Below are 23,381 nucleotides of genomic sequence, written 5' to 3' on the forward strand. Positions count from 1 at the left end.
TATCAGGGCAAATAGAGGGTCCCTCAGAAGCATCAGTGAGAGATAGCTTTGCAGAGGTCAGTGTGGCTGTAGAATGTACCCCAGATGAATTTCCATTGGGAATATGGAATTGTGAATGTTGTTGAAGGGTGCGGGTAAGTAGCTAGAAATGACTGTGGTTTTGATCACTCAAATTTGGGGAGAATGAACTCAGACTAGGATGAATTCAGAATGTGTCTAGTAGGGTGATCTAGGAATCATAGAATCATAGAATAGTTAGGGTTGGAAAGGACATCAAGATCATCTAGTTCCAACCCCCCTGCCATGGACAGGGACACCTCACACTAAACCATCCCACACAAGGCTTCATCCAACCTGGCCTTGAACACCGGCAGGGATGGAGCACTCACAACCTCCCTGGGCAACCAATTCCAGTGCCTCACCACCCTAACAGGAAAGAATTTCCTCCTTATATCCAATTTAAACTTCCCCTGTTTAAGTTTTAACCCGTTACCCCTTGTCCTGTCACTACAGTCCCTGACGTAGAGTCCCTCCCCAGCATCCCTATAGGCCCCCTTCAGGTACTGGAAGGTTGCTATTAGGTCTCCACACAGCCTTCTCTTCTCCAGGCTGAACAGCCCCAACTTCCTCAGCCTGTCTTCATTCAGGAGGTGCTCCAGTCCCCTGATCATCCTCGTGGCCCTCCTCTGGCACTTGTTCCAACAGTTCCATGTCCTTTTTATGTTGAGGTCACCAGAACTGCACACAATACTCCAGGTGAGGTCTCACAAGAGCAGAGTAGAGGGGCAGGATCACCTCCTTCGACCTGCTGGTCACGCTCCTTTTGATGCAGCCCAGGATACGGTTGGCTTTCTGGGCTGCGAGCGCACACTGCAGCCGGCTCATGTTCATTTTCTCATTGACCAGCACCCCCAAGTCCTTCTCCACAGGGCTGCTCTGAATCTCTTCTTTGCCCAGCCTGTAGCTGTGCCTGGGGTTGCTCCGACCCAGGTGCAGGACCTCGCACTTGTCATGGTTGAACTTCATGAGGTTGGCATCAGCCACCTCACAAGTGTGTCAAGGTCCCTCTTGATGGCATCCCTTCCCTCCAGCGTATCAACCGGACCACACAGCTTGGTGTCATTGGCAAACTTGCTGAGGGCGCACTCAATCCCACTGTCCATGTCAGCGACGAAGATGTTAAACAAGACCGGTCCCAACACCAATCCCTGAGGGACACCACTCGTTACCGGTCTCCAGCCAGACATCGAGCCATTGACCACAACTCTTTGTGTATGGCCATCCAGCCAGTTCTTTATCCACCGAGTGGTCCATCCATCAAATTGATATCTCATCAGAGGAGACTGGAAGAGTTTGCTTTGCTTACTGAAAGAATTGATAAGGGGTGTGATTTGCCTTTTAAGATATATCTGGAGAGGAAACACCAGGAAGAAAGCACTCTTGTTTGGGCAAAAGATGGTGCTATCACAGAAGCAAAGGGACAGAAATTGGCCATGTGTAAATCCATGTGAGAAGACTCATTCACCAAGCATTAGGAACAGCCCTTCAATAGCAGGAACAGACCTGCCTCTGCTGTCATTCCTTCCTATCTTTTTAAATGCTTGTTTTTAACCTGTATGTAGAATGTGTCAGTGGCCCAGGAGGCTCTTCCCACTTCTGTGCCGTGTCCCCTAGTGTTCCCAGTTGGACTCTTTACCCATGACATGTCCCTGTCCCCTGCCAGGGCGTGCAGTCTGTCAGGCCAGCCCAGCTGCCGTGCCTGCTCAGGGGGAGGAAGCTTGTGGCTGCTGCCGTCGCTTTACCTCTGTTGGGAGATGTGTTGCTTAAAACATCCAAAATTGTACTTGGAGCCAGGTTTATAAGGGAGAGTAAGCACTGGTTTTCCTCCCATTAAAAATACAGTTCTGATTTTAAACATTTTAAGTATATTGTACAGTAGACATTTCATAAAGATGTGCACGATACTGAAGAAAATTTCCCAGGACTTGAGAACATTTCTGATTCCCACACATCAGACCTTGGGTTGACCGGTCTTGCTGTCTTTAGCTTGTCTGTTTCCCTTTTCCCTTTCTCCTGGGTTCAGCAGTAGCAGTCATTTGGCTGAGTACCTTAAACCACAACACCCTTCCACTTATGTTATCTGCTGTAAACTTGTCATACAGAGATGAAGGAGGAAAATACAAGAAATTCTATTTCCATTTTGGAAACAAAGGGGAAGTTGGGTTCTTCTGAAATTCCTGTCATTGAATTTTAGTTTTCAGTGTTCTTCTGAAATTACGGGTAAGAAAACAATTAAGAACCTGTTAAATAAACTTCTTCAGTTGTTCTTGAATGCATTTTTTTTTACCTTTGAATAATTTAAAATTAACCTCTACATAATTAGTTGAAAGTGAGGGTGAATTTTGTCTGTAATGTGTTAAGAACCTAAAACTGCTATTGAAGCTGCTTAAAATAAGTGTTGAAAAGAAAAAGTTAGTCAGGAATATCATATCTGTTACGACAGGTGGAATTTGTGAAGAAATTGCTAAACCACAAAATGCAGTCTCTGGCCTTATCTTTTGAGAGATGTGTTTGGATTGATAAGAAACATGCTCAGTGTGGAAATAACTGGTCTGTTGTTTGTTTAAGATGGAAATATTTGTTGGGCAAATCTTAAATTCCTTTCATTTACCAAGAAAACCAGAAATTATCTGTTGTGTACTCTACCATAAATGTTTTCCATAATTATTTATTGGTGTTTCTATGCATAGTTTTACTTCAGTGGCTTTTTGTTACTGTTTCTGTGTCAGTTGTTTTGGTCATGGTTAATTATTCATTATTCATGTGATTTGTTTTTGTGCATGCTGCCTGTGTATTATACACATTCTCCATTTGTTTTGACTTCCACAGCCAGAGAATGTTGTCCTGACTCTTCAGGTAATGTCTTATGGTAGAGGTGCAGCTTTGAAAAGAAACTAACCGTGTCTGTATGCACTACTTCTATTAAAACATCAATAACTATTTTCAGTGTTATTTTAAACAGTGTTTTTCCATCTAACCTATATTAAAATAATGTATGTTTTCAAATAATTTCTGAGATGTTCAGCTAACTAGAAAAAAAACCCCAGTAATTCTTTTGCAAGGTCTAGCCAAATTTTTCTTCCTGGCATCTATTTCATATTCTTAAGACGGGATAACAGCTTTTAACCAGCAGTTAATAACAATAATAACACCACCCCCCCCCTCCAATTTCAAACTAGAATTGGTATTTAGGTCAGAAATTTGCAACTCTGCTAATGGTGATGGTTGCTGTATGTGGATCAGTTGGTAATTAAGGATTGTGAGGAAGGGCATCAGCAAAGCTGGAAGTGGAGCGTGACTGATAGCTTTTGAGAAATTGTAACTTATTTTGCAGGACAACACAGAGCCTGCATTTCATCCTTTTACTACCAAGTTACCCTTGTGCTGGTAGATTTGTAAAATGGAAGCGGACTCTAAAGTACTAGAGTGAGAATTGGTTCTCATAAAATTGGGAAAGGAAAAAAGAGCTTTATCAGGGAAGAAAGACCACTGGGCATGCCCATACTGCACTATCTAGCTCTGTGTGCAGACACTTGCCTGATCTTGTTTGGGATGTGCTGGCTTGTGTCTGCAGCAGAGGGAAAAATGCATGGCCAGCTCACAGCTTGTCCCCTTGAGGCCACATTGCCTCGTGTAGAACTGTGCCAGGGCTGCCTGCCCCAGCTGCTCTGTCCTGGAGCACTTGCACTGTTTCCAGTGTAAAAGCTAGTTAGAGTATTGCACTGCATTGTTCCCTTTCACTCCTTCCAGCTTTTAAAAGCATCCTTGTAGTCGCTGCTGCTTTGCTGTTTGGCAGCCGAATAAATGTCTTTACCTGGGAGAGCTTAAAATCCACTCCTTCATGTTTTCCAATCCCTAAGCACTTTTAACTTCAGCACTTTGGAGAAACCTCTGCCATTGCAATCCATCACCCAGTGGAGTACTTCCCTTTGTGGTCATACGTACAAATCTTTCTACTCATAACTGATTAAAATGGAGAACAAGCTAAGCCTCCTTCCACCCTCCCAGATGAAGTATTGATCTGGTCAGCCTTTCTGGCATTTGTGGAGCCTTTTTGGAAAAAGTGTGAGAAACAGTAAATTTGTGGTCTGGGAAATCAAATGTGTCCATCTTTAACCTGTTTCAATTGCAGTGATTCACATTTGTTTCTTGAGAGTGTATTTTTCTCCTCGTACTCCCTCCTGTAGTTTACCTAGCTAGTATTCTAGCTAAATAACATGAAATACTGATAGCTAATAATTATGCATCTTTTTTGTTAGAAAAGTTGTCACTTGACAAAATACACCAACTCCATAACCTGGGTAACGTAGTAGATGGTTTAGTCTGTAGTTTGATTTTTAATTCTTTGCTCTATATTGATTGCAGTTACTTTGATATCTGCTGTTACCACTATCTTTGTCTGAATTACAGGCCATCTACTATGAAATCGGTTTTATAGTCTCCGCAGCCTTGGGATTCGTATTTATTTTGTTACTGCCTCTTGTGGGACTTTGCTTCTGTATGTGTCGTTGCTGTGACAACTGTGGTGGGGAAATGCATCAAAGACAGAAGAAAAATGCTGACTGTCAGAGGAGCTGTTTTGCAACATTTCTTTTTGTTGCTTCTTTAATAATAAGGCAAGTGTAATAAAGAGAACAATGCGAAGCTTGGTATAGCACTAACTTTGCGGTTTCATATGACAAATGTTACTGTATTAGCCTACAGGTGCAGAAATGATTTTATTAGACAAAGTAATATTACTGCTTATTAGAGAAAATAAGACTGCATTATGAAAATGCTGCTACCATTGCTATCCACAGGTCATTGTTTACTCAAGAGGAATGTAGGTATGAAACCAAACAAAATTTAAGCTTGAATTTGGCAAATAAATTTTTGCCAGTCTTAAAATGGCAATTGCAGAATGTTACATTAAATTTATGAACATAAGATACTATGTCCTTTGTTCAGTTACCATCCCGTTGAGAATCTGAGGTACAACATAATGCTTTGCTGTTGGTAAAGTAGTAAGGGTGAGAAAAGCAATTGTGTGACTTACTTCACTATTTGCCGTACTTGAGATTTTCTCATTAGTTCAAAACAACGGTTTTCTCTGGGACACTGAGTTGTTTAAACCACTCACTGTAAATTCGTGGAGTTTGGAGTTGTTTTTCCACTATTGGTGTTCAGAGCATACATACTCCTGTGCTAGGTGTGTTAACGGGTGATGAGGGACTGCAGTCAAGACTTTTCTTTTTTCTTTAGATGCTTTCAAAATACATTGTTTGCTTCAAGCTTTTTATTTTCCTTCAACTTCTTCATATTTCCACTTCCCTTCTATCCTTATTTTGTAATTTTTTATATATTAAAAAATTGAGTTTTGCTCTATACTGTATAACTGTTCAGTCAGATGAAATTTACTTTGTCACTTCAGTGTGATCTAGAATTTTTTTCTTTTTACTACTGTTCATCATGACAAATCGAGACCTTGCCTATGCTCAAATGTAGGCCATGCCAATATAAGAGATGAGAATACATTCTCTTCTCCCAGGCATCACTAACAAACATGACACTTCAATATTCTAAAGAACAGGAAGCCGAGTGGTATTGTGGGTGATAGGTGCGTTCCTGCTGTGATGACAGGACAAAAGTTCTTCATATGACAATGAAGTCAAAGTTATTAAATTACCTCTTGGCATGCCAAAACTGAAGTTGGCTCACAGAGCTTGCCAGCTATCTTTACGCCAGCTATCTTTACACCAGCTTGCAGAATGCTACAATCTGGTTATAATGGCTGAGGAATGTTGCCTGCCAGCTGAGAAACTGAGAGATCGTCCTCCCAGTTGGTCTCTCTAACTTGTGTGTTTGCTGCCAGCTATTCTAGTGGTATTAAGCATATCCCAGCACTGGCAAATGTTCCTTCTGAGGTCATGACTGGCAGATCAATGATCCATAGTAACATGCTTTCCAGGAGTAGGGAAACTGCCTCTTTAACTCACCCTTTCTTTTCCTTCTTGTATAAGACATCAGGAGTATCAGATGCTTACCCTAAGAGAGGTGTTGGCCTGAACTCTGTCTGCAGGTTTCACAGGTGAAGGTAATCTCATATGACTCCCTGGCTAAGTCTCTAATGCTGTGAGTGCTGTGCAAGGCAAGATAGGACTTTACAAAGCTAATATTACTGACCTCAGTCTGATTGAGTGCTCTGGTCTCCAGTACACCTCTGTATAAAGTAGGATTCTGCTGTCCTTCCTGGATCTTCTTTCACAGGGGAAAGAAGATGCTGTGCCTGGATCTATTTAAGCCCATGTCAGCTTTGTTACGACTATGCTGAAACATGAAAGGACAGTCTTGTTGGTAGCCATTGCCCCAGCAAAATAAGGAAGGTGCTTTAAGGAATGGGAAGGTTTTCTAGGGGATGTACTTCTTCAGGTTTACCATCTAAATGTATGTTATGGGTGACTTTTCTGTGTGCCAGCATGCAGATTCAAACTGACTTACGTATGTATGCTGTTAATGTAGATTTTGGAAGATTTCAGCTAGTAGATTTAAATCACGAAGAACATTTCTTCTTACTTTTCCAGTGATATAGTGCTCTGGTAATTAGGGTGAGGTTTTAGTACTAAGTTTACTGGAATGATGTGTAAGTAATATATAAAGATGGTATTTTTTTTATTAAAAGATCTGCTAAATCTTAGATCTGCTCTGTGAAGGTGAGGTATACATGGGAATTACGCTTTCCTCAAGGAAGAGGTATAAGAAACAAGTCAGAAGACTTGTGTTTAAATACACAGTTGTTCATCTTAAAGTAAATAGGCCTTAAGTGTGTCATTTTTCAGTACATGTATTTTGTGCTTGAAATATTTCTTTCAATAAAGTCAAAAATACATTCAGAATCTGTGGTAATTCACAGCTTTTATACATGAATGTTGTCCTACAAAGTAGGATTCTATTGCTGAAGAGCACAGGATGTAGAAATAATGTATCAAATAGATAGCTGGGTAGGTTTGACATTCCATATTTATCTTTAAAACAATTATGTGTTTTTCTTCAAAGGTTAAGAGTTTAGGGGCAGAGAAATGGGAAAGAAATGTAATTTCATCAATTCCTCTATACTGTAAAGGTGAGGAAGGGACATCTGATTTTTAAGAAAGTGTACATTGTAATACCAAAAATACCAGATTTAATAGTGGTGATAGAAAGTGTTGTGGCTATTGGACAAAAAAGCACATAGCCAAGTTTTCTGTCCTTCCCAAGAGAGCTTGTGTTAAAAGCTCTTTCTTGAAATTGTGGATGTTGTTATATATGAAGCTAGGGAAAGCCAAGTCTGAGGGAAGGGAATGATACTCGATATTGTGGCAAGTACCTCATGCAGGCTTCATAGGTGCCCTCTTGGCTTTGTGAGATTGGTAATACTTTTTCAGAAACTGGGAATCAACATTATGTGAAAGAATTGGTAGGAAAAGTTTTTACAGAAATCTGCAGACCATTATTGTCTTGAATTCATTAGCTAGCAGTGAGGAGGTGACATTCTTTCAGTACGTAAATCTGTTTCTGTGCTGTGACTTGAAATTTTTTGCAAGCAGGGCTAAAGGGAAGGCTTGGGTCCCCCTCCTGCAACCGGTTTGGTAACATTTGTATCAGCCTGTGAAACCTGACAAGAAATTGAGGGTGGAATTTCTGACTCCTGAAGAGACTGTTTTCAACAGTCCTCTAATCTGTTACAAAAAAAGGCATGTCCTTTTTATTACTGCTTTATGACTTTCTCCTTGTAGCTGCTTACTGAATGTTGACTCAAGCCTCAGCTACATAATAAATAGATTTCTTCCTTTCTCACTTGTGTGTTTGTTTAGTTACATTTGGAATGTAGCTGCAATTGTCTGCTTAAAGCATCTCTGCTGTCTTGTTTCCTCCCACTCCTTCCATTTAGGAGACTGAAAAGAAAAATGATCGTGCTCAAGTCTTACAAAGTACAGTTTTGTTAGCTTCCAATTGACCTTTCTGCTCTGTGAGCATAACATTGAAAGGACATAAAAATGCTGTCTGGCCAAAGAACAAGGATGTTGTTACAGACTCCAAACCTCAGAGCAATATAAAAATGTTTACTTTTCCTGATAGCTTGAGACAGTTTTTCTTCTGATATTAAAAAAAAAAAAAAAATGTTTTAAAAACAATTACCATTTATAACTGTAGAAGAAATAGTATATTGCATGTGTCTAAAATGAAACTGCTTACTTCTGCTTATCATGGAATCACATAGTGGTTTGGGTTGAAAGTTACTCAGTTTCTTGGGTGCATTCAGCGTTCCCATTCCATGGGCAGTAGCCGATGACTGGCTGCTTGAATGTTAGTCATAGTGGAAAAAAAACTATGCCATTTGCTGTTAGTTAAATAAGTAGCAAGAAAACTGTTGGTGTCCCTTCATTCATTAGTGACTTCTGGGAAGATAGTTAATAGCCAGTTCTGAATACATAATTGAAATTTTGGGTAGAGGAGTAACCTCTTTATCTCCAACTCTGTCATCCTGTTCTGAATATTTTTGGATGTTGAGAAAAATGTTAGTGAAAAAATCCTAGTAGACCAGCACCTGTAGCATATGGCCTTGCCACCTCTCTCTGTCTCATGCTTTGAACTCAGAGTTTTCCAGCTGAGCGTATTTATTTGTCAGAGCAGCAAAAATTCTTGTACGTGACCAGTTTTACAGGGAGAACAAGTCTTTGGGAAGCTAAAGTAGTCAAAGTAAAATAAAGATGAAGATTTTTTTGGATCGCTGATAAGAGGAGGCAGGCATCGTCAGGGTGCTTGCACCTGTCTTGCCCTGGTAAAATATGTAAATTGTGTCATTTTAGGTCCCCATTTGCTTTCCACCATCTCATTTCTCATTTGCGTGGCTGTATTATGGCTTTCTTTGAACATACATTTGGATCAAGAATTATACTTACCATATGTATTTTGTCCCGTATGGAGCCTGGTATGGGTTTTCTTTAAGCCTTATTTAAAAACAGTAGTATTTACTACTAGTGGTCTTGACAATCCAACTCAGGAAAATTATCAGTCTGGGAAGAGTACAGTACCATTTGTGTTAGTGACTCCTTTCTCCTGCGGCTTGGATTTTTGTGATGGCTTCTCAGAGTGCTGCCTCTCTAGTACTGAGCTTCAGTACAAAGTAAGAGACTGAATAAATGTGCCATCCTGGAATTGCCTGTGATGCACCTGACTGCAGCTTCTAGGCAGGTGTTTCGTGCCTGTGTGTTGAGTGGATCTGTGCTGCTCACAAGTTAAATCTGTGGGAAGCCAGTGCTGAACACGTCAAGTGGGTTTGTAGTCAGCCTGCTTTTGAGGCTATTGCCACTCTGATGGTCCCTCTGGATTTTTCTGGTTCTTATTTGAAAGGTTAGCTGTTAATGTGAGATGTTTAAAAACAAAAAGTCATCCTTCTGTTTAAGTCTGTTTTACACCTGAACTAAACAAAAACCTAAGGATCATGTGCACTAAGAGCTTTTGAAGCCTCTCATGGGACTTTTAATTGCCTTTTTACTTACTGTTTACGCAGATCTTCTGGGTTGTAATTAGAATTTCACAGTGGGGAATGATCAAATAGAAAATAATCAGCAGTGCTGACTGGAAGTCTAGCTCACTTTCCGTCGGGAAATCCTTATATATTATTTTAGCAACTATTCAAGTGCTTTTAAAAGATCTATGCAGTTGTGTAAATAAATTGGGCCATTATGAGTAAATGTTGCTGAAGTTCTCAAGAGTAAAATATTCCTTTTCACAGTTAACTTAGGAGCATTTGCTTGTAGCTGTGTGAGGGTTAATGGTACTTGTAAAAGAGCCTAACATTTCAAAATCCCCTCTAATTTACCTAGGCTGTTTTCTGACAGAATCAGTGCCAATGGATAAGTAACTAACTTCGAAAGACTTTGGGTTAACTTTGCTTTTTCCTTTACGGTTTTTGAATTAGTAGTACAGTATCAGCCCTTATGGCAAATTCTTCTACTCCTGCCTCATGGTGCATGTGAGAACTTGTAGTAAGAAAAAGAGAATATGTGAATTTATGAAGCCTTTTATTTTGATAATGTTTACCTTTTATTTGCTGTGATTTATTTTTTTTTTTGTTCTGTACAATAATAAATACCCATTATCTGTATTTTTTGTAGTGTTGGAGTGCTCTGTGCATATGCTGCCAACCAGCATTTAACTAACCAAGTCCGAGGAGCAAAGAAACTGGTTAACAGTAATTTTAAAGATCTGAAAATTTTCCTTAACGACACTCCAGCGGTAAAGAATTTTTTTCTCTGTGGGGAATGGGGATGGAAGAGGTGTAAGAAAGAAGTGTTGCAGAAAATAATTGTTTCTTTCTATTCAGTATAAATCACACCTGCAGTGTTTTGCTTATTCTTTGTGTGTCAGTCTCACGAAGTAGAGTAAATGATGCAAGGTAAGATGTTTTCACACAGCAGTAAATGTTTGGGAGTTATCCTGATGGATCAGCATTATTTGAGTAACTTCTGAGCTGTGTTCCTGGGATATGCTGCGATGATGCTTGTAGGCCTTTTTCCTCCTACTGAACTAGTGTAGATCACTAGCAGAAGGTGACTCATTTGGGAAAATATGGTTTTAAAAGGAATACATATAAAAAAGATATTGTATGAAAACTTGGATTTCTTGTTGCTCTTTCCTGTTTCCTTGTATTAAGGGCTAACTTGTATGTGCTCTGGGACTGAGCTACAGTAACTTCTTTTCTAGAAGTATTTTTGGCTGCTTTTTCTTCAAAACAGTGTCATACTGTGCCATACCGAACAGGAAATATTTTCTCTTTTCTGCATTCAGGCTTTCCTTAGAGTCCCAAAAGCAGTCCTCTGCATATCCTTTTTGCATTGAAAGAAAAAAAGAAATTCTAGCAAGGAAGACTTGTAAACTTTCTCATGTGCAAATTCCAGTTCTTTATTGATTAGGAAGAAAAAAGTCCAACAGTCCTATTACCTTGGCTTTCATTCATTTTAATGAATTAAATTTAATGGATCTGTTTTACTCTCACATGGCTGATATATTGGAAGTAGGTGGCATTCCCCCAATTATGAGGGATCCACGAGTATGATAGTATCCCAGTCACAGTAACTCTGGGCTGGTTTTCTGCTGACAGAACTGTATGAGAACAGGAGACGTCTGCCTAAGTCATTTTCTCAGACAAGGTACATGAGATACTGGATACTGGCAGTGTGCGCTCGCAGCCCAGAAGGCCAACTGTATCCTGGGCTGCATCAAAAGGAGCGTGACCAGCAGGTCGAAGGAGGTGATCCTGCCCCTCTACTCTGCTCTCGTGACCTCACCTGGAGTATTGTGTGCAGTTCTGGTGTCCTCAACATAAAAAGGACATGGAACTGCTGGAACAAGTCCAGAGGAGGGCCACGAGGATGATCAGGGGACTGGAGCACCTCCCGTATGAAGACAGGCTGAGAAAGTTGGGGCTGTTCAGCCTGGAGAAGAGAAGGCTGCGTGGAGACCTCATAGCAGCCTTCCAGTATCTGAAGGGGGCCTACAAGGATGCTGGGGAGGGACTCTTCATCAGCGACTGTAGTGACAGGACAAGGGGTAATGGGTTAAAACTTAAACAGGGGAAGTTTAGATTGGATATAAGGAGGAAATTCTTTCCTGTTAGGGTGGTGAGGCACTGGAATGGATTGCCCAGGGAGGCTGTGAATGCTCCATCCCTGGCAGTGTTCAAGGCTAGGTTGGACAAAGCCTTGGGTGAGATGTTTAGTGTGAGGTGTCCCTGCCCATGGCAGGGGGGTTGGAACTAGATGATCTTGAGGTCCTTTCCCTAACTATTCTATGATTCTATGATATCACATACACACACCCACACACCCACACACGTAAGAATTTCTTGAAGATGGGAGGACTTCAGCTTCTTGCAAAAAGTTGTAGAATCCAACTAATTGCCTGTAAAGCTCTGAAATCCTGGCTGATGTTCTTGACTTATCGGTATGAGGTGTACAGCATATAAGAGGATTTGGAAAAAGAAGTCCCATGTTAAAGAGTTCATGTCATAGAAGATTTGCGGACTACGAGTATTGAGCGATAACACCATTAGTTATACAGAATTACTTTAATCTGTGACACTGCTGGAAACAATGCAAAACCTGTAGCCCTGCAAACTCTTAGTCCCTGCGTTACCCTAGGAACACAAACAAATACACAAAAATATACTTAAAGCCTTATTAGTAAGAATTTTTTTTTCTCCTTTTTAGAAAAAGGAGGTCTGACTCACAGTTTGTATTTTAATTACATCCATTGCTGTGTGATCAATAGGTTGGTTAAGGGTGCTTTATTGTCTGTTGGGTTTTTTTTCTTTACTCCACGGAGAGCATGAGACTGAATGCCAGATTGGTACACGTTTAAAATTGTAAACCCATTTGTCAAGGTGTTACTTTACATTACTTTAACTCAATTGGGGTAGGATTTATAATACGTTATTTTAAACATGCAGAAATCAGTTGAAGGTTATTTAGTGTTGTTTCAAAAGAACCATTTGGGATTTTTCTTTGATAGCCTCTTGTCCAAAGCCAGGATCTGTTGATAACTAAGTTGCTGGTTTATATTGTTAAGGTGTCTTGGTAGACCTGAAGTTGTGACTGAACAGGGCCAACTGGGAGTTAGGAAAACCATTTGAACTGAGAGAGAGCAGCCAGCTCCTTTCTGCAAATTAAGCTCTGAGAGGCTGCCCAGATAGAAGCCAGTCTGGTTGGTGAATTGCCTAAAAATTGCCACCCCATTAACTTGCCGCGTGTCTCCATGAAGGAGGAACTAATGCCACTAGAAAATAAAATAAGAGGTGAAGACATGCAAACCCTCGTTGGGCTGACTGACTTCATAAGAACTTTGTTCCTGCTACTTAACACTTATAAGCTGAATCATTTACCCCAGAGATGTTCCAATAGATTTCCCAATTAAGTACATCTTTTATTATGTGTAGCTCTGCCAAGCAAGGTAGAAAACAGTAGAGTGCCAGGATTTTGGGGGTTTGCACAAATATTTTGATTGTTTCAGAAGAGCAATTTGACTCATTATTTAAATGCATTACTTTTTTCCAACTCTTTCAACATGTTTTTTATCATCTTTTCAGCAAATTGACTACTTGGTGAGCCAGTACAACACAACTAAGGATAAAGCACTCTCTGACCTAAATAGTAAGTACTTTGAATTCAAGGCGGTTAGCGATGTGTATTTAAAGACTTCAATAAGATGATGCACATACCTCATAATGCAAAGTGAAATTTGTTTATGAGAATGGGGTTTTCAGACAGAAGCACTATTCTCAGTGATAAATGAGACTAAAGCTGAAAATTCTTTTCACATAAAATGTCTTGGAGCTGGTATAATGCCTATTACTTGCTGAAATAAAAGTATTTTATTAAATTGCTTATACAGTAAGTCAGGCTACTATTTTATTTTCCATTTTTATAGTTACGTAACCACATAAACCTAATGCTTTTTTAGAATATTATTTACCAGTGGATATTCAACTGTGGAGCCAACTATCAAGGAACAGAGCTACTAGCTCTTTTGGTGGTGTGGTTCCAATGAGTGAGAGATCTCTGTTTATTTTGTTGTTACATCTTTGTCCTCTACTCAGCTAGAAGCTGAGGTATAAGCTTATCTTCTTTTTAAAGCTGCTTAACGTATTTACCAGTTCAGAATGAGCAGTTGAAGAGCAGGAGATAGCACTTGAAATAGGACAACTGCACTTTCCCCTTCAGCGCAGTTACATTACAAGGTGTTAGCTTTTAAAGCTTTTAGTAAAACAGAAGCAACCAAACCATTGATTCCTTTATTTTTTTAACCTAAGCATCACTTTCTAGAACTGATACAGAAAGGGCTGACCACATGCAATGCAGATTAGAATTCAAGATACATTGTTAGTGGGCATTAATAAATGTGTCTGCATTTCAAACTGAAGTGAAATACAGGAATACCAAAACCAGTTTTAAATAGGATTGTTACTGGGATCAGAGTATGCAATTGTGGCAGCGTGCCACTTATCCTAAATTGGCTTATCATGCCAAGAATCCATGCTTCTGTCTAGGCTTAAAATGTGTTTTAAAGGTAGTTTTCAAGGCAGCCAGCCTACCTCAGGCATACCCTGAGGCTAGTGTGTCTTGTCTTATTTGAGGCTACTAAAGCACATTGAATGTGCTTTAAAAGTATTAGTAGCAGTTGTAGTTAACCAGTCTTCTTACTTAATCCTAGGCAGGAACACCCTGGTCTGAAAAAAAAAACCAAGTGTCATCTTTAGTTCTATAAAACTAATAAATTGACATCTGCATTTCCAGGAGCTTGTAACTTCTCAGCTACTCCAAACTGAAATTTCAAATGTTTATTCGTTCTCGGTGCCAGTTTAGTACAGTAGCTAATGGGGACTTAGGGGATCTGTGATGAGAGTCTCATCAATAAATAAAGTTAGCTTTTATTTTTGTGAAATTCCAGAATTAAGTGTGTGATACCTGGGCACAAAAGGATTTCATTCTAAGGGAATCAACAGTAGCATAGATCTCAAGAGAAATGTAGATGATTTCAGTTTGCCCACCATAAGGAAGAGCTGAAAAGTGTTTTCTGCTTGATAAAAATTCTCATCCTGAGCCAGATATGGCAGTAATGGATGGTTCTGTACCACACAGTATTCCCATTTCATCAACAGCAAAAAACTCAAAGCTGTTTGCCATGATCTGGAGATGGAGGGGACCCAGCAACTAGCTAAAGGATGTGTAAAATTAAGATGCTTCACCAAACTCTACTTGGTGTTTGTCATTTAAGCTTCATTTCTGTTTGTGGGCAGGAGGGTTTGGAGGTGAGGTCAGCTATGGGTAAGCATGCAGCCAGCGCTGTGAGCATCAGTGCTGCATGCACTGTATGAGGGCACAGGGACTAGAGATACATGCTTAACACGCTTAAGGGATTTCAGTGGAGGTGACTTGACAGATCTGGGTTGCAGGTGACCTTGACATTGCTGAGTACATGAGGAGCAGGACAAAGGAAAAGAATCCATTTTCTCTTACACTATGAAGATACAGCATGTAGCAAAGGAGTATGCCATAAAATTCCTTTCCAGGTGTTGGACTAGATTTGTCCAAAAAAAAGTAGTAAATGCAATGAAATTTTGAGTTTGAAGTGGTTGTGTTTTTACCTATACGGTCAAGTGCTAGTGAATATTCTCTGACATATTTTGATTTACTGCTTTCATTCTTAGGTCTATAGCTAGCTAAAGGAGAACTGTTTTCCTGCAGTATTTTCTGTCACTAAGTTCTGATTGTCAGGCCTTAGCGAAATTTCAATTATCTATTTATACTTTAAGTCTGACAGCACCTATACTAAGAGGTATTTTGAATTGAACTAGTGTATAATGTTTTGTTTGTTTTTTAATGTCTTCATGCTACAGATGTTGGACCTTTGCTTGGAAGTAGAGTTCAAGAACAGCTGGGAAAAGAAGTACGTCCTGCACTTGATGCAGCTCTGACAATGGCAGGAGGTAAAGATGTGCATGTTGTTATATTCATGTTCTGTTGCCATGGTAAAGCAGGCATCATCTTTCTAGTGCAGAAGTATGGGATGACTTTATGCAGTACCATGGTTCAACTTAAGATTTTTCTATATGCCTTGAAGCTTCTTTTAAACTGAGGATTTCTGATATTTTAAGGTTTATAAATGCATTTTAAAACTAAATCAAGATTTATGTGCTATTGTTGATACCTAGTTTCGTTAGTCATTGAAGAGAGATGAAATCCAAATTCCCTGCTCTAGGTTGCTACTCTTTTCCATTGAATATCAAGGGGACTAGGAAAACTGGGCTTTAAGAGTGTCCATAGGTCAGCAGGTTAATCTTTAATAGGTCAGGAACATATGATGGCCTCATGCTGTACACTGCCAAGCTTATTATGAGATGCTGTCTGTAATTTCTTCGTTGTGTCTTTGTGTTTAGCATTCCTCATGCTTAGTTCTGTCTCCTTTCAAAGAAGATATTCCTTTATTACTTTTTCTATCTAAGGCTTTTTTTCAGGAGTCAGGTACAGCTTATAGAGAAAAAGGCATACATGAATCTGAGTTACTTTGGGGTTTTTTTACCCATGAATTCTTTTCCATTTACTCGTCATCATTGTCCTTTTTTGATTTATTTCTCTTGTTTGTCTTGAAGTCAAAGTGGAAAGGGCTATCAAAGGTAAAAAAACAATAAAACCTTGTGTTGTGTGAAGTGCACTATTTTTGTAACTTGTGTATTTTTAGTTGTATATGTGTGGTTTTTTTGTCTACTAAACACCTGTTCAGTGTTTTGTTTTTTGGGTTTCTTCATCTGGTTGGGATGATTGGGATGAAATCTAAAGCTCAGACAGTGTTGAACACTCATAAATGCTTGGTTGATGCAACATGAACTCTTTCCCTTTTGTCTCGCAGCTGTATAATTTGTGAGTTGGATTATAAACAAAATACTGAAAATACTGTCTTGTGGATATGGGCTTTCTTCTAATTTCTAGTGACCAAGTGTTAAAGTTCTTTGCTGGAACCACTGAGTATGGAGAGGTAGGGAAAGGGTAGAAGAGTGTAATCTGGGAATCTCAATTAAAGTAGCCTGAACATATTCATTTGTTTGTAAGAAGATACAAGTGATGCGTTTTTATGTGCAATCAAAACATATTCTGTGCTAGAGGGTTTTTCTGGGAGGGAGGCAGGGTTATTTAAATCAATATTATTAGGAATATAGCATTCATGCATGTATACTTTCTCTTCATATCTGTATCTGTAGCACGGTTTCTAACTAGAAGGTTTTTTTAAAACTTCATATCCTTGCAGCCATCAGAGAAACAAAGGAAGCACTGGAAAATGTGAGTGTCTCTGTAGAGGTTTTGCAGGAGGGAACAGAGAGGCTCCATGCAAACTTGACAGATGTTAAAATGCACCTAAGCAACACCCTCAATGATTCTGCATGCTCTGCGACTCAGGCTGCCTCAACTTGCAATATCATCAGGAATTCACTAAATCAACTGAACATCAACGCCAATTTTAGTGGGGTAAGAGAATGTTTTTCAGACTCCTACAGTGTGATTGCCTTCAATAAGCCCAATAGCATCTCTGCAGCTTAATGGCTTGGTGTGTGCTGTCACTGGTGAGATAAGTGACTTTCCCATATTCTGTGTTTCTAGGTAATTCTAGTCACTGTTTTCATCTTCTGTGTAGAATAGGATAAAATATGTGTCAAGCAGTTACATTAAAGTGCTGCTCTGGGCAGTGAAACAGTATGTCCTCCCAGAAATGCTAAGGTTAAGCTTTGCTGCTGTACAGCAAAGGTTTTGGGAGTATGCAACAAAAATTCTACTGCAAATCATGTTTCTAGTTTCTTTACCCTTTCTCCTGCCTTTGAGATGTTTACTAAATTAACGAGTCTACTGTTTTGATGTGAGTTAAGAATGCTTTTTGCTTTCTAGTTGCCGGGAGTGAGCTCACAGCTTGCGAAGGTCAATGATGTCCTTAAAATAGACCTTTCTAGTCTGGTTCAAAAGGTATGTTTCTTGACAGGCTAGTAAACTGTTAATTAATAAACTGGGATACTTGTGTATCACTTGTTTTTCCTAGGCTTTCTCAAGCACAATTCTCTTGTTCCCGCCTCATCCTGCCTCATGGTGGATATCTCTCATTATTATTCTGTTGTTTGGCCAAGATTTGAAAGTACGAATGTAGTGCTTTATATCTCAAGGGTACTACAGATCAAAAATGTATTGCTAATTTACTGCTTGACAGAACAAGCCTTAAGAAACAAAAAGGCAGAAACATGGAACTGCTGGTGTGCTCTATATTTTTTGCTTCAAACTAAAGAAAAGTCCATGCTTTCCTAATTATTTTTATTGTATTCCAGCTATTTTGAAGTATGTCTTCCAAATTCTTCATGTGCATATTTGATATTAAACCTGGTTCAATGGACCTAATGGGATTACTGTTTGTATTGCAAAACACAATGATTTTCACCTAGAAAAAAATGGCTTAGTCTGAGCAATTTAAAAATCTAGCAATCTGAAAATGTTTGCTAGGAATAGCAGGCACTTGCTGAAATCAAAGGCTATGTGAAGGGGGCTTAGACCCTGGCCTGCTTCTGAAGTGATCAGGTCTGCAGGAAGCAGAACTTCAAATATCCACTGCAGTGGCAGCTTCTTTCTGTCCAGATGAGCTGCTGAGCTTGGTCCCTATGGTTTAGACTCTTTCTTTCCCTTTCTCACTGAAGAAAGCATTAACAGTGTCTTCAAAGGCAGTTGGATTTTGTTGTTTGTAACATGCATTTCATTTTAAGAAGGCACACACTTGCAAAGAGGAGGCACTAACCAGTGCACAGCAGCTCCTTTAACTTAATGAGTCTTCATATGTGCATTCTCAGGTTTATATTAGATAGATCTGACAGGCAACAGTGCTATAAAGTCTGAGATGTGACTGATGCATGTATATTTAAATTCAGATATTTTTTTCCCAAGGAATATCCTGGAGAGCAAACTGGATCTGAAATAGAATTGAGTTCCTGTTTTGCTTTGACCTTTTATAATGGGCAGCAATAAAAATGTATTTTTGATGGTATTACCACAAACATTTTAGAAAGTGTATAATTTTACTGCTTGTAGAAAAGGGAAAATATAGTAAGTAATTTGACGGTGAGAAATTTATTACAGTTTTTTCAACTTTTAGGGTTATGCGGCATTTAATGATACTCCTGACTTAGTGGTGAATCAAACACAGAATATTTTATCAGGTGAGGACAAACTGTCTTTTAATTTTGATTGTTTAATGCTGATGAAACTTACTGATGTTTTGTTTTACCGATACTGTATTTTCTGAGCTAAAGAGCATGAAAATGGAAATTTATTTGATTTAGTGACACAAAAATCCCATAGAAAGCCACCATGTGTTAATGAGGATCCAAAATTAAATGTAAAAATAGAGCATATGGTATTTTATGGAGGAGTTTTATTTGTTAGGCTTTTTGCTGTTCAAAGTCACACTGAAGCTTATCTTTTTTGGGTTGAAAAGCTCATTTTCCTTGACCAATGTGCCTGTAACATATTTTGGAGTGTGGTGTTAAAAAAACTGAACCTGCCTGCTGCTGTATTAAAATGGCAAAGGGGAGGTAAAATTAAGCCTTAAGGATAATTTAAATGTCTCTTTTAATTATTTTGGTACTTGGGTTTACACTATGTTCCTGGTTTTTAAACCATGACACACTGTTACTCTCTGGTGGTACCTGGACACTTGACGTTTGAATAAAATGTAGTATAGTGTGTGTATACTAATCTGTTTTAATTTTTGTTCTTGCATTATGGACCTATTCTGCATATATAAACAGCTGTTCCTTGTAAGTTTTTCTTTCTATTTTTCCCCCTCCCGAGCAAAATGAAACACAGTATGTATGCAAGCAAAGCATACTGTGTGAACTTGCCTGAACTGAGCTAAAAGTTGTATTATGCTTTTCATTAGGAAATGTAGTGCAGACTTACTCATTGTTGGTATCTGCTGATATATAAACACAGACAAGCCATCTTAATTTATCTATTTATAAATTGCTGGGAGTTCGGGTTTATAAAAACTGAGTTTGAGTTACAAAGCAAATAACCTAGGCTTGCTAGGGGAAAAAAAAAAGGCATTTATTTGTAGACTTTCAAAAGAAGAGTGTTTTGGAATCCAGTTGTATTTAGAAGAGTAAGCATCTAAATGAACCGCCAAAAACTTGTCCAGTTGTTTGAGAAAGAGGAGACTGTTCCCTACTGCCAAATAGCAACCTATAGTTTATAGGTCCTGCTGTTTCAAGTATGCTCCAAGTTGAAAGAAGGGGAAAAGTAAATAGAAACTGCATTTTACAAATAGAAAATAGGTATAATAAGTAAATTAATCATGTCTTTGTATATCTAAATAGTGTGTATCTAAACTGTAAGTATAGGGTAGCATGTTCATTCTTAATTTGAGGGGGGAAAATGGCTTAGTTGATCATTATCTCAAGAGTGTTGCTAACTAATTGGAATGAATTTATTTACGTAATCTTTGTTAAGAAGGTTGAAAATAACTAGTATAGATTCTCAATATAGGCAGTCTAATTTCTTTCTCACTGCTGTATTCCCAAGGGATGGAATTTAAATAGATCTTGATCATGTCCTCTGTAAACTTAGTGGCTAATTGTCTTGCTCAGTGTTACCATACGCAGTATTGCATGAACAGCAAGATTTAAGCTGGCTAGATTAGAAGTGACACATTAATTATAACAAAAGGAAAGAGAACTCTGGCTTGACATCTACATCTTTCATTATTAAATTAAATGCTAAAAATAAAATGTGTGTTTTAAAATGCCATTGTGTTACTTTGAAGCTCAGTGTTTTTGTTGCTGCTTGTCTCTTCCTCATGCTTGTCTTCATGGCTTGCTTGTTTCGTGTGGCAAATGGCTTAATAGCATTTTGTAATGCATACATGGAATGAAAATTTCTTCTATGAATCTGTAATAGCGCACTATGTTTGTTCTTTTAGATATCAAAAGCGTGCTGGAATCCATTGGTTCAAATATCACTACCTTTGCAAAAACGCTTCCTGTTCAGAAGATTTTAGCAGATCTGACGATATATCTTACACAAAGTGAAGCATATGTTCAAGATTATTTTCCACTAGTAGAGCAGTATGATTTCTACAGGTATGTGCAGGAAGTAAATCAAGAGTGAATTGCTACCTGTTGGTAATACTTTGCAATCTTTTAACGTTCTGTAAAAGCAGTTAAAATATTAATGATGAACACAGTAAAACAAAGGTGCTATAAGGCATTTGTTTGTTACTGGCGTTTTGGTAAAAGTCGAAACTGCAGCTAATCAACAACTGGTGCTGTTTCACTACAGAGCAAGAGGTAGTTCCTACTGTGTAGACCTTCAGGTCTTTTTCAGGAAGGATAGGTGTAGGTAGATGTCAAAGGTGTAATGCTTAAAAAATTGATTTTTTCACAATGCCAGGGTGATTTCTTATTTAGGGCTTAGTTTTGCTGAGTTTGCAGCTAAGTTGTAAGAGCTTAGGAATGTAGGGGCCTTGCTAATCTTTTTATTTCACCCTTTCTACTGTAGAGAGTAGTAGGGATTCTGCCGCACACCTTACAAATCTTTGTGCACCCATGCTTGTTTCTACTGGTGTAGTACTTGTCCTTGTGAATGCTTAGGTTAATTGTACCTTGAGAAAAAAACATATTCCATATTCTTCTCATTTGAGACTTGTGTGACTCCTATAATTAATAATCTCACAGTTTGAAGCATAAAGCTTTTTATTTTGTACTATTTAACTTTGTCCAGATTTAGTCATTTCAGTCCTCAAGCTCCTCAAATTCTCCATACATTTTGAAACTTCAGTTGTTCCCGTAATCAATAATTGTTTCTATCTTTGTGTCATAATCAGTTCCACTGCTGCGGAATGTGTGCTGATGACATTAATGCAATTTAAAATCAAAATAAGCAGACTGAATTTAAAGAACCTTACTTGCAATCTATAATCTTTAACCCATTGTCAGGCAGTTTTTGTGGTGAGCCTTGATGTGTCAAATTTATTAGTATTTTCTTTGAAGCTCAAATTACATTTAACCAAATAAATACATTGCTTTGTTCTGCTGCAGTATGACTCTGTGAATCTTGTATTTAGATTCAAAGAAGTGGAGAAATATCTTATTTGCATGGCACTTAAATACCTATTCTTGTTGAACCTGACCTAGTAGTATTTCCAAGTATAAGTGAAACCAAAGCTTGTTGCTGTCCAGATTGTTTTGTCTGTCCCTTCCTTAATTAAGAGATGCGTTGTTCTTAAGTATTCTTTTACAAATGTGCCTGTCAGCATTAATGTTTTTCTTTCTGTTTTGACTGCGCGTATTGATTATGATATTCCTTTTTCCGGTTCCCACTTTCCCTCTACAGTGGTACAGGGAAGAGAAAAGGGAACTTAAGAAGTATAAGCTGGAAGAAAGGGAACAAAAGGGGAAAGGAAGAGCAGAGGGAATTGGGAGGAGATGAAAGGCTCACATGAAATACAAAATGTGTGAACAAGTGGGTGTGCTCCAAAATATGTGGGCAGATAGAACTGTTACAGGATTTAATTAATAAAAATGAAAATTCAAGTCCTATTCAGGATCTTCCTTCTGATCAAGTTCTGTTAAATGCTTCATACAGTGAAAGCATTCCAGCACAGACACATAAAGCTAGGTATTAATAGCCTTAAATACATTTACTTACTGTTACAGTCCTATCACACTGTGTGCAAAAAGTAGTAAGCCTTACAGTAAGAGTAATGTACTTCATGAGTGCACATTCACAAATTTCTCCATTGATTCTTGAATAAATTACTGTTTGAGCATCTGCCTTCTCTGAGTCAGTATTTGCTCCACTTGGTACACTTTAGAACAGTACAGTTCACCTGCAGTAACGGGGTGGGAACACCTTGTTCCTGTGATGTTTGTTCTCCAGCCCTTCAGGAGCAGCTGTCTATTATCCAACAGTGATCATGTTCTGTCCCAAAATATATGCAAGTATAGGAAAATCATTTTTGCTAATATTTGTTGCTCAAACAGAACTATGAGTGGGCCAGTTGGGAATATAGTATTGCCTGATATATTCTGCAGGTCTCTGGTGTATTCTTTGCATGCTGATAACAAAACGCTTTGGGTTTTATTCCTTAGGTGGCTGGGTTGTCTCATCCTGTGCTGCATGGTGGTCCTGATTCTGATCTTCTATTGTCTTGGATTGCTATGTGGCACCTGTGGTTATGATAAACATGCTTCTCCAACAACCAGAGGCTGTATCTCCAACACTGGAGGAAACTTCCTCATGGCGTAAGTTTCACTTATTGGTGAAAGATTAAATAAAAAAATGTACCTGTAGAAGGTTGTTTTTGCTGATTTATTTTTTTTGAAGGGCATGTGCATGAAAAGAATTGATGCTTTCTCTGTGTATGCGCTGGAAAAAAATCAGAACAAAAATAAGTACTGATCTCATGTACTTCCACTGAGGGTCTTGGGAATTTTGAGTTCCCTTTCATTAAGGATTATAGCTGAAGGATAAAATCTCTGGATCTGCTGTTCTAAGGCGAGTGCTGTAGCTGATAATATTTCTATTTAATGTTGGTTTTTAACCCCAGGCAGCAACTAAGGACCACACAGCAGCTCACTCATGCCCCCTGGCCATTGGTGGGATGGGGAGGAGAATCAGGAGAGTTAAATAATGGCGGGGTGTATAAAATAATGCTAACAATAACAATTATAATGAAAAAGAGGCATAGAGAGGAATAAAACCCAAGGAAAGAAAACAAGT

The 23,381-nt window shown here is 38.7% G+C and overlaps 1 protein-coding gene across 9 annotated transcripts in view; it reads left to right on the forward strand.

Moving 5' to 3' along the window:
• The window catches only part of PROM1 (prominin 1), a 66,647-nt gene that overhangs the window by 26,741 nt on the left and 16,525 nt on the right, over positions 1 to 23,381 (forward strand). For 5 of the 9 annotated variants that reach the window (XM_065658951.1, XM_065658997.1, XM_065659006.1 and 2 more), the window contains exons 4-13: positions 2,890 to 2,916; positions 4,471 to 4,676; positions 10,197 to 10,317; positions 13,166 to 13,229; positions 15,476 to 15,565; positions 16,882 to 17,099; positions 17,514 to 17,588; positions 18,757 to 18,820; positions 20,581 to 20,740; positions 22,751 to 22,903. In XM_065658951.1, coding sequence (XP_065515023.1) covers positions 2,890 to 2,916; positions 4,471 to 4,676; positions 10,197 to 10,317; positions 13,166 to 13,229; positions 15,476 to 15,565; positions 16,882 to 17,099; positions 17,514 to 17,588; positions 18,757 to 18,820; positions 20,581 to 20,740; positions 22,751 to 22,903 — 1,178 coding nt within the window. The remainder of the gene's footprint in view (positions 1 to 2,889; positions 2,917 to 4,470; positions 4,677 to 10,196; positions 10,318 to 13,165; positions 13,230 to 15,475; positions 15,566 to 16,881; positions 17,100 to 17,513; positions 17,589 to 18,756; positions 18,821 to 20,580; positions 20,741 to 22,750; positions 22,904 to 23,381) is intronic. The other 4 variants (XM_065658980.1, XM_065659014.1, XM_065658989.1 and 1 more) reach the window with 3 other exon arrangements.

This window comes from Lathamus discolor, chromosome 1 (assembly GCF_037157495.1).
Source record: "Lathamus discolor isolate bLatDis1 chromosome 1, bLatDis1.hap1, whole genome shotgun sequence".
Classification (NCBI taxonomy): domain Eukaryota; kingdom Metazoa; phylum Chordata; class Aves; order Psittaciformes; family Psittacidae; genus Lathamus; species Lathamus discolor.